Source organism: Solea senegalensis, linkage group LG12 (assembly GCF_019176455.1).
Source record: "Solea senegalensis isolate Sse05_10M linkage group LG12, IFAPA_SoseM_1, whole genome shotgun sequence".
In the NCBI taxonomy this organism is placed as follows: Eukaryota; Metazoa; Chordata; class Actinopteri; order Pleuronectiformes; family Soleidae; genus Solea; species Solea senegalensis.
In genome coordinates this window covers 17,434,135-17,448,451 of record NC_058032.1, presented here as the reverse complement: position 1 = coordinate 17,448,451, position 14,317 = coordinate 17,434,135, and the positions used below count along the sequence as shown (strand labels likewise).

The 14,317-nt window shown below is 41.2% G+C and overlaps 2 protein-coding genes across 2 annotated transcripts; both read right to left on the bottom strand.

The window, feature by feature from the left end:
• Nucleotides 1–261: 261 nt before the first annotated feature.
• Nucleotides 262–9,322, bottom strand: lonrf1 (LON peptidase N-terminal domain and ring finger 1). The gene is made up of 12 exons (XM_044040453.1): nt 8,584–9,322; nt 6,079–6,197; nt 5,342–5,464; nt 4,403–4,591; nt 4,203–4,320; nt 3,986–4,061; nt 3,690–3,804; nt 3,290–3,411; nt 3,014–3,172; nt 2,674–2,836; nt 2,389–2,538; nt 262–860 (listed from the first exon to the last, which is right to left on the bottom strand). Exons 1-12 carry the CDS (start codon nt 8,882–8,884, stop codon nt 711–713), a joined length of 1,785 nt encoding a protein of 594 aa, XP_043896388.1. The 5' UTR covers nt 8,885–9,322; the 3' UTR covers nt 262–710.
• Nucleotides 9,323–11,048: 1,726 nt separating this feature from the next.
• On the bottom strand, nt 11,049–13,001 carry med7 (mediator complex subunit 7). The gene is made up of 2 exons (XM_044040452.1): nt 12,878–13,001; nt 11,049–11,993 (listed from the first exon to the last, which is right to left on the bottom strand). Exon 2 carries the CDS (start codon nt 11,982–11,984, stop codon nt 11,235–11,237), a length of 750 nt encoding a protein of 249 aa, XP_043896387.1. The 5' UTR covers nt 11,985–11,993; nt 12,878–13,001; the 3' UTR covers nt 11,049–11,234.
• Between the last annotated feature and the right edge of the window lie 1,316 nt (nt 13,002–14,317).

Genomic DNA, 14,317 nt, shown 5'->3' with positions numbered 1-14,317 from the left:
TTAATATTTCTGCACAGATTGTGCTTCCGATGTGTCGTCTCACTCCAAATTTAGCTATATCACTTCAAAGAGTCTTATTTAAAAAGAGAATAAACAACAGTGCTAGGAAATGTGCACTAAACTTTACCAGCTCAAGTGATGCTGTTGCATGTTCACCTGTGTAATAAATGGTGGGAGGGGGGGAACTGTGACACCCAGTGTTGATTTAAAGTATTGTTTCTTAAAAAAATCAACATTCTTGGTTGATCCATTAATAATAACAACAACAATAATAATAATAACAATAATAATAATAACAATAATAATAATTCACCACTTTACTTTTCATGACCATAAATAATAAGCATCTTTGGTCATCCCTGCAGTTTTTACAGTACAGCAATTCTGTATCCAGAATCTTTTTCTGAATACTCAAAATTCACAGGGAAGAAAATGTTAAACGTATGTAAACTCATACAGGAAAAAAAAACAACAACACCCTGTACAGCTGCACTGTTGTAAGCAAATCACAACCTTCCACCTTTTGACAAAGGTGATTTGGCCTAACGCTTTAAAAACAGTCCCTCTATGATTCAGAGTAATTAAAAAAACCAAAATAAAAACCTTTTTGGCACCAGTGCGTTGATTAGTTTGAATCCATTTATCTGTGTGCACAAAACATTTAGAGTCCCAGCTGGCTGTGGTACCACGATCCCTCTGAGCTGTGGGATCTAGCTCTGAGAGAAATACTCAAGAACGAGGCGGAGGTGTCCTAAACGGTCTTTGAGTGAGTTCAGGGATAGGACGGTGGTCTGATATGCAGGGTCCAGCTGGAGGACAGACAGCAGCCACCAGCACCAGGCTGGACCATTGGACGAGGCCTACATTAGAGCAATGACACATAATCATGTTTGTCAGGAAAATGTATTAAGTACCACACAGGCTAATGAACTCTTCATCAGGAGCCACTCGACATTAACTGCTCTACATTTTCAGAAACGAGACAACATTTCTGCTGAAGGTTTGCAGCTGGCACAGATCCTGTCTCTGTGAACATAATGTCTGTTTTAATTTGTGTCAAGGGTAATGTTAACACAGTGCTGTGATGGCGCTCTGAGTGCAGCTTGATTGGAAAAGTCTGCACGACGTCGCCATTAAACAATAACGGAACTTTGATCAACATAAAAGAACCCATTATCCTCTCTGCGGAATCAGCAATAATCAGACTTGAGTCTGAGGTCTCTGCCTTTTTTCACTTAGACTTAAATTAGATCACATAAAACTTGGGTGAAACCAAGTTATTGATCTAAAAAAAAAATGTAAGAACAATTAGCCACTTTTGTTTGATGACTGTGGAAAGTTAGAGCGCCTTTGGAAAACAAATGCATTCATGTTACTCTGATCTACTCAGAACAGCAGGTGAATGGAGTCTCAATATTATCTGCAGGATAATATTGAGACTCCATGATTTACACGTCATGTGTTCATGGAATTCTAAAATGAGGGTATGTGTAGGTCATATGCAAATGAGGGTATGTGTAGGTCATACCCTCATTTTAGAGCTGCGCTAGGGCTGTCACCTTTTGTCCAAAATCGTCTTATTTGTTTTAACTTGATGGGGAAAGTTTGAACTCCACCTAATGCAACTACTGCACGGTCCAGCAGATGTCGCTGTGAGCGCAGACTGGCCTTGTTGTTTTGCTGTGAAAATGGAGGACACAAGCTAAACTGTCCTCCAGAGCAGAAAATCATGACACCTGATGCATCTGAAAAGCGACATGTGGGAGTATTTCTGTTTCTATATCACAGATGGCAAATCTGCGGACTCACACGTTCCCTTGACTGTTTTTTTTTGCTCTTTCAGCCTCTCCCTCTCTCTAGGGGTTACCCCATATTAGATTTTTCGTGACACAACCCTGCTAGGGACCGGCACAAGGAGTACAGGAGTAAGGCTGGGGTCAATTTCAAGTGTCCAATTGGCAATGAGCAATAGGGAGTGGGTACCTTTCCCATCCCTTGACCTCGCAGGGGAATTGAACCGACAACCCTTGGGTTACAAGCCCATTCCCTCTTTCTGCTTGGCTATGGGCTGCCCACCTGAGTGAAGCAGTGTAACGAGACGAAACATGCAATGAGTGTGTGGGCGAAGGGACTATCTGAATATCTCTAAAGGAATATTATTCACTCACACTTGACTTAAAGAAAACGTGACAGCCCCAATGCAAACATGTTCTCACATTCTATTCTATTCCATCACAATACATGTCAGTGACACATAAGGTCCACACAGTCTCAAATATAGAAATTCATGTGGCTGCTAACATGTGCGGATGCCAAACTTTCAATCACATGAACCACAGCTGACCTCAGCAGGTTTACGCTCTGTCACAACTTTGTCGCGGTCCCCACCTGAATGTTGTCCTCCTTATCTGGCATGGTGCCATACTGCTTGTTGATCTGCTCTCGAATGCGGCTGCTCAGGCGCTGGTACCAGTCCTGAGCCTGCTGATACACGCTGTCATGGAGACACTGCAAGTCCTCTAAGTCGCTACCATCGACCTGGGAAAGAGAGGAAACAAACAAGAGCGGGAGGAGGTGAGAGGAGAGGTCAAGCCATTAAGCTGTCTAGTAGGAACATTTTCAGTGTGTATCTTCTTTAAGCGTTGGCACAGTTTGAGATTGCAAGCTGCTGACCTTGATGTCCTCGAGGTATTCTATATCAGCCGTGTGGTAGCCATCTCTCTGACCTCTCTTTAGCACCCGGAATCTGCTGCCTCCCACAGTGTCCACAAATGACCGCCCGTCAGGCAGCAGCTCAAGTGTGTGAATCTCCAGAATACAGCCATAGTCTGCAAACCTGTGAGACAAGATAATTAGTCTCGTATCTGTGAAACGTTTTTCATATTTCTGACAGTATCTTAGGTTTGCACATTGTTATCTACCAAAACACACAATTTTCTGACAAGTGAGTTGAACAAACTATGTAAAAACTTTGTGTTAGACGCACAAATTGTTAGTTTTGTGTATTAAATACCCTTTGCCAGGCTCATAACTGCACATGCCAAATTTCTTGGTGCCGGTCTCCATGCAGCGACGCATCATCAGCCGATATCGAGGCTCAAAGATGTGCAGGGGGCAGGGGATACCAGGGTAAGCAACCGTGCAAACAAATATGGGGATGTCCTTATTAAGACTGAAAAGACAGAGAGAGGGAGAGAGACGGAGCAGGTCTCGGTGAGACCATCTGGACAGTTACCATAAATAAATCCTGCGTTTATTGTGTTAAATGTTCAACTGAAGAGTTTCCTACTTGGACAGTTCAGCCATTTCAGCCTCGTGCACCTGTTTCCTCTCAGCCAGCTGTGAGGGGAAAAGGCAGGACATGATGTCCTGAAGCAGAACTGTGGGGCTGTATTTCCTATTTTTTAGATACTAGGGAGAGAAAACACGAAAGCAGGTTATAAGCAGTCACACACAATATATTCATTTAAATATATGATGAAATACAGACTTTCACTTTGACAATTTGCTTTAGTTTGTTGACATTTGTGGATGTCACAAATACAGTGATATTTGACGGACCAGACAACTAAATAATTATTACCCATGGTAGCAGTAACACAACTTTAATAACTAATCAGTTTTAAACTGGAGATTACGACGCACTTTAGTTGAAAATCAGATTTATGTAAGAGTTTGCTTGTGGTTACCTCTTGCAGTGGCTGTTTGCAGAGTGGACAGCGGAGATTGTGGTCCAGACTCCTCTCGATGCAGTTTTTACAAAATGTGTGACCACAGGGAGTTGTGACTGGCTCGTAAAACAACCTTTAAATAGAAACATAAGAGACACAATCGGAGGAAGGATGTTAATGTTGTTTGTACAGCAGGTGAAAGTGGTGACGATTTGTGTGTATTCCAGCTAAACATTAACCAGAGACCCGGGCTGATCTGTGACTCTGCAGCAGACAGTGCTGCATTATTAATCTGACTACTCCAGGACACTGACCTAATGCAGAGAGGGCACTCAAAGTCTGACACAGTGAGAACAGCCAGTGTTTTCTCTCTGTGGTGATTACTTTCACCTGAAACCAAAAGGAGAAAGAAGAAGCAAATGAATCTACTATTTCAAAACATTTGTCGGGTGTTTTTGTAAATGTGTCAATAGGGTCACTGACAACAATCACACAGACAGGAATAATGAAAATGCAAGTGTGTCATCGTACGTCTGCCGTGTCCATCTTCTTTCCTCATCATCATCTCCTCATCCTCCTCTGCCACTGGGAGGAAGGAAACAGCTTGGCAGAGGCTAAGGCAGCACTCGGTACCTGCGTCATGTTTCACCTAGAAGAATTTGATCGGTTAGGGTTACATTTATATTCAAACCCCTCTAACCAAGTTAATTCACTTAACCTTAACACCTTACCTGGTGTGTCTCTCTCCTCTCTCTGCTCTCTCCCTCCTCTCTCACTGGGTGTTTGAGGCCCTCAAAGTGTGTGAGCCCCTGTGATCCACTGAGGCTGGTGATGGGGCAGGGCTCTTTCAAGTACTCAGACACAACCTGCAGGATGCAGGACACCTCCTCCGGCACTGCCATGCCCTCTGCCTCCAGGATCTGCCATTTGAAGTGAATCACATAGTTATTATTATTATTATTATTATTATTATTATTATTAAGATAAATGTGTTCGTTTACACCAGTAAAAGGATAAAGGTGACCAGAATAAAGCAATAAAAGCGCTATAAAATTAATATAAAAATAAAAAGCGCTATAAAAATACGATGTATTATTATTATTATTATTATAAAGCCTCGAGTATGAAGAAGCCACAGAAAAGTCTCTGTCAGCTCATTTCACTTTGTTGAAAATGAATGTACAGAATATCATCCAGTATCAGAGATGTGTCTATGCTATGAAAAGGCTAGGTAAAACCACAGCCAATTATGATTAAGTGTTGTTAGTGTCTGATTAAAATGTTAAATATTATATATTCGTAATATTAAACGGATGTGGAACTGACCTGCCAACAATAATTTTGAGTATTTGCACTACATTGTCAAGAAAGCAGACTCGCTTCATTCACAGATACGTGAAGGAAAAGAATATCGGGAGTGCCACACATCAACAGGACCCTTAGTTACTTTTGCATTCAAAAATGAGGTCGATAGCAGAGATGGTTAAGTAGATTCACATGTGGATGTAAACATTCAAGTACTGTAATGTTGTAATATATGAAAGCATAATCTAGGACACACTCTTGCTATTTTGTCCATTTATCTTGATTCAGTATAAATGTGACTTTGCATCAAGCAACAAATACAGTCTGGTAGTAGTTTGTGTCTGGGGTGAATAATGTGAACAAACCTTCTTGATCTGGCTCTTTGCAGGAACGAAGTCAGCTTGAAGTTTGAGGCAATGGTGGAACTGGATGAGGGCTTCTGTCTGTTGACCCATTTCCAGAAGAACATTCCCTTTACGATAGAAACCCTGCACAGACCAGACAAGACAAGAACAAACAGCACATGACTGCCTGCAGAGAACAACTAAGAACACCACCGCATCAACAGGTTGGTATGTATTACATTTTAGTGTGATACTATTTGTGTTACTTTTGCACTGATTGTCATGGAACTGCATGAATAGTGAAACGACATGTATGTGATACAACACAACTCTGGGTATTAAATTAAATGATTGTCCCCCACTATTCACAGCAAATAGTGATTAAATGACATTATGACATAAGTAGCCCTTTGCGTAATATCCTGAATGACATAACATCAAAAACAGCAGATATAATCACTTTAAATAGGTCGGCTCTGCACACCAAGTTAAAACAGAAAAAATAATAAAAGGCTGTACATTCTTTTCTGTGGTTACATGTGTGCTACTACAGGCATGTTACAAGTGCCTCAAGCACAAGTTGTTTAGTTATTGTTTAGATTCTAAGCAATTCATGCTGTCTGTAAAAAAAATGTCCACATTTTCTCTAGATGTTTAGAAGATACTGTGTTTGCAAGATTGGAACAGGTGGACAGAACATGGATGCTGCAACAATGTGGTATTAAAAAACAAAGGTTGTTTGGCCGTCATAGACTTACCTCAGTCCAGTTGGGACGAAGGCAGCACAGGTAGTCGAGGTCCGTCAGAGCATCAGAGAAATGCAGCAGGCCGCAGTTTGCTTCTGCTCTGTACAGCGTCAGACTCTGGTCATCTGGGACTGAGGGTGAAAAGACACAGGAGAGAGACTAAGAGCAGGGGAAAGAGATGAGGCAGAATCCTGCAGCACTGTGCAACCTTTGAAAAGGTTTACACAACTCTCAACATGTCACCTACACCCATGAAATGACAGCATTGTGGTTTTGCATAACGAGTCAAACGATGAAACTGCCCAAAGCTGTTTCTCTCTGTGAGGTACATTTATTTATACACGTTATGAAACCATAAAAGGAAAATCGCCACAGACTACAAATCAACCAGGAAACCATTAGACAAAGTCCAGCTGGACTGCTGAGGAAAGAGAAACGACAGCATTTAAGTAGAATGACATGGTAACTATGTACAGTGATTCACTGTAGCACAAACAGTCCTAAGATCCCCAGGAGGCCTACGACAGACTTGACTAAGTGGGACAGAAATTGTCCCTTCAACTTTCTTCCTACTGAGAGGAGAAAATAAGGTCAATGGCACCAATGAAGGCAAACACATAAAGATAAATAACTGCATAGTTTTGATTACAATGCTGTTTCTAGGAACTTTCCTTTTGTGTGCATGAAGCCCTGACAGTGTTATCTCAGTCTGTGTGCAATGTTGTCTGGCAACAACAGCTGCTGTAGCTGCTTTTACTACTGTGTGTGACTAACTGACACCAACGTGATGTAGGTTAACTTCTTCCAGTTCAATTTCCTCATTACGAAACAGTGTGAATTGTTGTTTTTTCCCCCTAAATGCTTCAATATTCAATATATACAGGACGTATTTAGAGCATCTGAGGATTGATCTGTGACCCAGATTTACATGCAGGTCATAGTTGACCTTAAAGGCGACATAGACCGGAAGCTCCAATTAACACAGCGTTTGTGTGTGTGTATCCGCGTCATTACCTCGTTTATGAAACCCTTAAGTTTCAGAACATACAGTTCAGCCACTGCTGAGAAAATAGTGTTTTATTGTTTTCCTGGGCTCTGCGAAGCGGATCGGCACTTCCGTAATTTGATGTCGTCATCACAAATCCTCACCACTCCTCTCACCACCGTAGCGCCTCCCGGTGCGGGCACTAGTCCAGGCACATCCGGTTGCGTACATTCAACCGGAGAAGAAGAAGAACTACTCTTGTTGTAGCTGCTGAGATGCAGAGCATCCACCGTGCCAGAGGGGGAGCTGTGTATCTGAGAGCTGGCCTATCTATTACGTCACTTCCAGGTACCTGGCCAATCACAGGACAGTGGGAACGCTCTCGTTGGCTGACCAATCACAACACAGTCCACGTTCTGGGGGTGTGGTTTTGGTCTGAAACAGCGCGGCTGACGAGAGCGTCAGTGAGGAGATATTTTGATCGGCTCGTTTGCAGCGACTAGGAGGTTTTCAATCATGAAAACAAGTTAATATATGTATTCGATGTCACCTTTAATCAGTATATCAAGTGTATTATGTGAGAGGAATCACTAGGCATCAACCAAGACTGTGCAATTCACAAAGGTACGAGTAATCGTTTTTTGCAGCAGTGTTAAAAAACTCCATGATCTTTGTCATTCTGCGTTCTTAAATATAGAAACATTGGGCCGTATATATATTTGAATAACCGATGGAAACATTTAATTCAGTGAAAAACCAGTGGGAACCTCAGCAAAACTATATGAACAATAACTAATTTCCACAGTTTAAAGACAGGAAACTGCAAGAATGAGTCAAACGTTAAGATTCAGATTGTATTCAACAATAAATGCTGCAACATGCCGCATTTGAGCTGTTTCTCATTATAATGAGTTTGTCGGAACAAGATCAGGCTTTATTTGGGTTTAATGATGTTTATATGAGGGAGTGATGAATTTAAAGGTGTGGAGGCTCAGTTTGTTGTGCTGTGGTTTTATAGCTTCATTCCTGCTCCCACATGCTGTTATGAGTGAGTTAATGAAATCTGGCTATTGTGACCGATCACTGCACGCAGCTGAATGATTCTACTACTTCTTTCTCCTGTGTGGCAGTTCTGTGCTTCCCTAACTGTGCACAGACTGTTGAGTTGCAAATAACAATCGTCGGCATAGGCAACGGCAATTTAGCTAGTGAGTCATGTTGCAGTGTGCATATTTCATAATCTTGCGTACCAATGATGGTACACATACCATAGTTTGAGAACCATAATGTTACACAATTCAAGAATGACTGGGTGGTAAAATACATCAACACAATATGTTGTTAACAGAGTTGTCAGATATCTGGACTGGACCCGAAAAAAAGTAACATCGAGTAACACACGAATTCAAGTCTAGGTGAATAATCTATTTATTTATTTTTTTATCGCATCCACGTTTTATCCACATGGATGTTATAATATGTTCTTAGTTCGACACACTTCGCTGTAATGGATCGAGTGTCCCTTCATTTACCTGCGTGCAGCCGCTCATTGACGACGTGCAGCGCCTCGCTGAACTCGCTGGTTCTCAGCTTCTCCAGGATGAGGCTCCTCGCGCCGGTCTCCTCGGGGCAGCACTTCTCCACCACGCCGATGAGCAAGACGTTGTTTTTCGAGGCTTTCACCTCCCTTTGTTTCAGCCTGACTTTACACGCCGGGCATTTGGACGGGAGGTGGCAGCCGTCCACGCACCTCCGGCAGAAAGAGTGACCGCAGGACATGGTCACTGGCTCGCACATCAGGAAGAGGCAGAGCGGACACTCGAGCAGGTCCATGGCCGAACGCGTTATGTCACCAAAACAGCGTAACTCTGTCCTGAGTCGGAAGAAGGCAAATACGGGTTGTTGTTGTTGTTGTTGTTGTTGTTGTTGTTCACCGTAGCAGTGTCGACGGACCCTCAGTGTGTAGTACCAACAAGGAATTAAGCATTTATTGACACACCAACAGCCAGCCGGTGAATAATGTTCGTATTAAGCGTGACATTTTCCATTTTCAGCGACAACTTGGTCTTCGGTATGGGACACATGACGTCTCCCTCTCACAGTCAGCTTAAATTAAAAAGAAAACAAGTCCGTTTTCCGTCCGAACTCCACAAACACCTCACGAGCAATACCAGTCACTTCAATAGTTCTCTTTTTGGGAGCCGTGTGCGATTTTAACTCCCGTAACGATGCATGCAGAGCCTCAAAGCTGGGTTACTGTGTATGTAACACTGTTACGTTACGTTACATAAATAAAGACCATGTGACGCAGCAACGCGCGATCCCATTGGACGAGTCGGAGACTTTACGCCCTGTTGTGAAACCAAAGGATGCAGAGTTTCGTAACATAATTCCTGCGACAAAGATACAGCACTTAGGGTTTGATTTCGGTTTAATTAAAATACCACGGAGTGAGTGGGTTGATATTACCATGTCCTAGGTTTCTGTGCGTCTGCCAATGATGATTGTGCACATGAGCGTGTCATATGCAGGGAAATCCCGGCAGATGATGATTCCAACAGACACAGGATGAGCACATGATAAACCTTTACATATTCCTTTAAAAAAACAAGTTAAATGTGCATTTTAACGCTCACAAACACACACTAAGATACATTAAACTAAACTGATATAGATGTTGTAAGCCCACTCTTGATGTGGTTATTAATGATTACCATAGAAACTGCACCTGAATGTCAGTCTAATGTTGTCTATGTTTTATTTTGCCAAGTGTGTTCTGTGTGTGCTATATAATTTCAACTGTTTAATGTCATTTACCTGTTACTAACTATGTTTTGTCGAGGATGTTCTGTCTATTTTATGTCATCTCAATTGTTCAATGTTACTAACCCATTCACTACCATTGATATTGTTGTGCACCTTGCTCTCTCTTCCCCCCCTCCCGCTCCCCTTGTCTGTCCACCCCCTGTCTCCCTGTCCGGTCCGGCTGTGCGACACCACACGGCATGCAGTCAACCATATTATACATGTCCGGGGTACTGGGCAGGACAGGTTAAAAAAATTGCATTTTAACATGCTTTAAGGCTACAGACAGAGCAAACAAGTTATTTTCTGCAGAAGCATTCACTGCTCTAGAAAGAGAACACATATGTGTCCAGAGACAACACAAGGCTGCACAACAACAAATCTGTGCAACCTACAGTTATACAAGGGAGGTTATGAGGTGGACCAGTTAGGCAACTTATGTAGCATGGACATTTTACACAAAACAAACAAAAAGAACACAAATAGAAATAAATTGTACTATGAATTTCCTGTTGTGTTGTTTTGTCCTGTTAATGATTACTTAAATGATATATTTTTAAGAATAACATCCTCAGTGTGTGCTGATTTCTATTGTATTAGAATGACTACAGAACAATTTTGTTGTTTCAGGAAGTCAACCTTTCTTACAGCACATTTTATTTGCAAGGTCTGGAAGGGAAAATGTCTTTTTAACACATGATGGTTAAAAAAATCAATAAGTAACTTGTTAAGAGCATCACTCTTTGTTGGGTTTACAAGAGATTATAATGTGCAATGTGTGCATTGCTGCCTCTTTAGCAGACCAGATGTTACAGTGACTTCATGTTGGAATATGATGAGTCCTGAGCTGGCTAGTTAGCATTCCAACTTTAATGGAGTGATGGGAGTGAATGATAGTGATGAAGATAGAAGGCTGGCTTTTATGTCCACTGCTAGATACGGCATTTCGTCTATACTTTTTGAAAACCAAGAGCACTTTTTAGTGTTTCAAAATTAAAGCGTGAACTCACATAATCTTAACGGGAACTGTGGTATAACCTGATTTCAAAAGATTCCTTGAAGTAAGAGGTTCCTTTGATTATAGCCTATATACTGGACCTTTCCTTGACCACTCATTAGATTACAGACAGAATTCCAAAGATTTAAAGTAATACTTCTGTGTGTGATAGCATTGCACCGCTACGTCAATTACTTGTTTTAATGGGTTTTATTACAAAAAACAGAGGTGGCACCCCAGTTGACCTGTATAATAATTAAATTCTTTGAATGTCCATGACATCAATCAGGATTTCAGGCCCACACACAAGAAAATGTATGCATACTTACAACTTGCAAAAAAAGAACAAACACAGTTTAAATGTACAAAAAGAAACACAACTCAAGCAATTTCATCTATAATACGACACATAGCAGCATCCTTGTCCCATATTTTGTCTCTCTTTTTAGTAGGGGTACTCTTGTCCTGTTGACCTGCTGCCATACAGCTGGCACCTGCCTCCTCCACATCCATAGGTTCACTTTTCAGCCTGGGGGCTTGACCAGAAGAACAACCAATACCAACAGCAGATAAACTCCTTGTCGTGTCTGAGCCCTCTATCTGTGGTAAGTCATCAGGTAAAGAGGCAAGGCACCCTTGAATCATCTCCACCACCCTCTCCAGATGTTTCTGGAACCTCTCTGCCGTCTCTAGCCTCTGTCTCTTCTGCACCTCCATCATCACCCTCAGGGTCTCCCTGGCTTGATGTGGCCTGTACTCATTTATCAAGTGGTGCAAGTGCACAAACAGAAGCTTTAAGTCCTCTAGCTTTTCTTCACGCTTTATACTCCCGGGGCTCTTGATGAGGATGTCCAGCAGGTCCAGAAAGTTTACCAGAATGGACATGTTGAGCTTCTTAAGCTCCCGTTTGTGATCAAACTGCACAGGGTGGAGCCTCTCAATGCCTTGACTCTCCAGAGGCCGAATGATTATGTCATCACACTGAAACTGGTTGCCAAACATCATGTAGCTGTCTCTGATTGGAGGTGGTGGCTTTGGAGCCAAACCCTTGCGGATGTTTTCATCTGTGTACTCTTTGATGTACTGCATAGGTGGAGGGGGCAGGGCACTAACCTGCTGAGGTTCACCCATGATGTAGACCTGAAACAGAGAAATACAATGCTTATTAATCTTCAGGGCAAAAATATTTTTTCCTTTAATAAACAATTAGCCACAACCTGTTGGCCAGCTGTGTGTAAAAAGAAACACAGTTGTTAGGTGAGCAGTTGTACAGTTTGTACAGCTACCTGATATGTTGTGATACGCTTGTGGATTTGAACAACAGATTTAATCAAATAAACAGAAACACTAGTACAACAAATGGTTTAAGACATACATTTAGTAGTGCATGACTATGTATTAATAATGTTCTCAGTTGTGGCTTTTGAAGCATTAAAACACCAGTGATATCACTGTACAATTGCATTATAAATAAAATAAAATGAACTTTTAATGATCCCCGAAGTCAAATTGATACAGCAGCTCATAGGGAAGTAACCCAATACAATGGCATGAATAAGAACATAAACATAAATTGACACGACATATATAGACTGGTAACATCGCGAGCACGGTAAAGTATACAACATTGTTGTTTTTTGAATTAAGTATGACCAAAGTCTATCGAGATTAGTGTAAAAAAAAAAAGCGTATGTGAGGCGAAAGTTAGCCTGCTTATAGCCGGTCCTTACATGCTAACGTAATGTGTGAGCGACGACAGATATGTGAGTAACAATCAGCCACAGATAACGGAGGAGAATACATCATCAATAAGCACCTCATAGTTAATGACATTACTGAATATGCCAGGTCCCCAGTGTACTAGCAAGTTATTGAAAGCAGACTGTCGAGTTAGTTACTTAGCATTGTGGCGGCTATAGGGCTAACATGCTAACTATCGCTTACTAGTTTCTGCCTCACACTTGAAGCTCCGTTAATTTGAAGGCAAAATAACAACACGGCTAAATGAAAATGTTTCTACACACCTTTTAAACGACTGTCCGATTGTAAAGAATCGAAATTAGAAGAGAAATGTGACAGAAGTAAATATTGGGACCGTTAGCTCACAGCAAACGGCGCTCCTGCCATTTACTACTGACGAACGTCCGCCCCCCCCCCATGTCTGTTCCATTGGCTGAATTTTCCACGTGACAAACAACATAACCGAAGATTGGTTGGAAATTTGAAAAAGGAAATTAATAGTTGGTCTTGGTCATATAGGATATGTTCGTGGTATTTAATAAAACAGCTTGATTGTTAAACCAGAGGCACCAAAAGGACGTACGTATCAAGGTATGATATGACTGCAAGCACCGTCCTTTTATGTGATGTTACCCGTCTTGTCAAAATGTCCATAATAATAATTATTTATTTTTAGACTCCAAGTAACAAATTCAAATTAATTTTGAGAGTCACTGACAAAATAAAATGCATACGATGCTTTAAAAACAGCCACCTGGGAACTGCATACACAACAAAAACAACTGCGGTCAACAAACCAGCCGAAACTAAATTTGGAGTGCCCCCATATTCTAGCTCTTACGGTAGAAGCACCGCGAGCCCACACGCAGGATGAGCAACATCCGGTTTAAAAAAAAAACCGTTAAAAAAAGCCGGAAAGAACAATAAAATAGCAGGCTAATTCGTTTTTTTTATTTGGAACCCATATCATTTCTGAAATGGCAAACATATGAAAACAAATAGCTCCATAATTTCTGGCAATGGTGAATTCACTGTTTTTTCCTTCAGGGCATCTCTGAATGCTAACAATTTCAAATTAAGAGTCCCACATTAGTCACTAAAACGTGCTCAATTTTTGACTACTACCCATATTCTGTAACACACACACACGTAGGTATTCAGAGATGTGCTGAAGTCTTAAATTCACATTGCCAGAAATTATGGAGGTATGTATTTATTTTATATAGTTTTGTGATATCAGATATTTTACGTTCAGTGTTTTCAAGAAAATTAACCATCCATCCCACACAGTTAGTGCGTTTTTTCCACTCGTATTCTGTGGATATTTGTGTTCTAGCTTATTCCTCATATACTTTGCGGAAGCTTTATAAAGGTTTTTATTGTGAAAACCGGATGTCATCAACTCTCCACGTACGCTCGCTTTGTACCGTAAGAGCTAGAATAAGAGCGCAATCCAAATGTAGTGTCGTCTGGTTTGACTACGGAGGAGCGAACGTCGGCTGATTTGACCGCAACACAAAAACAGTAACTTTTAACATCTTGTACTCAAAATGTTATGAATTTAAAAGAAGAAAACCCTCAATAAAAGAAGTGAATTTGTTGTCCGGAAAATATAATTTAAACATAATCTGAGTGGAATGACTGGAGTTATCAAATCAAATCAATCCATCTAGTTATGTAAAGTACATACTTGCTTACTTGAGTATTGAGAAACAGCCAGAGTG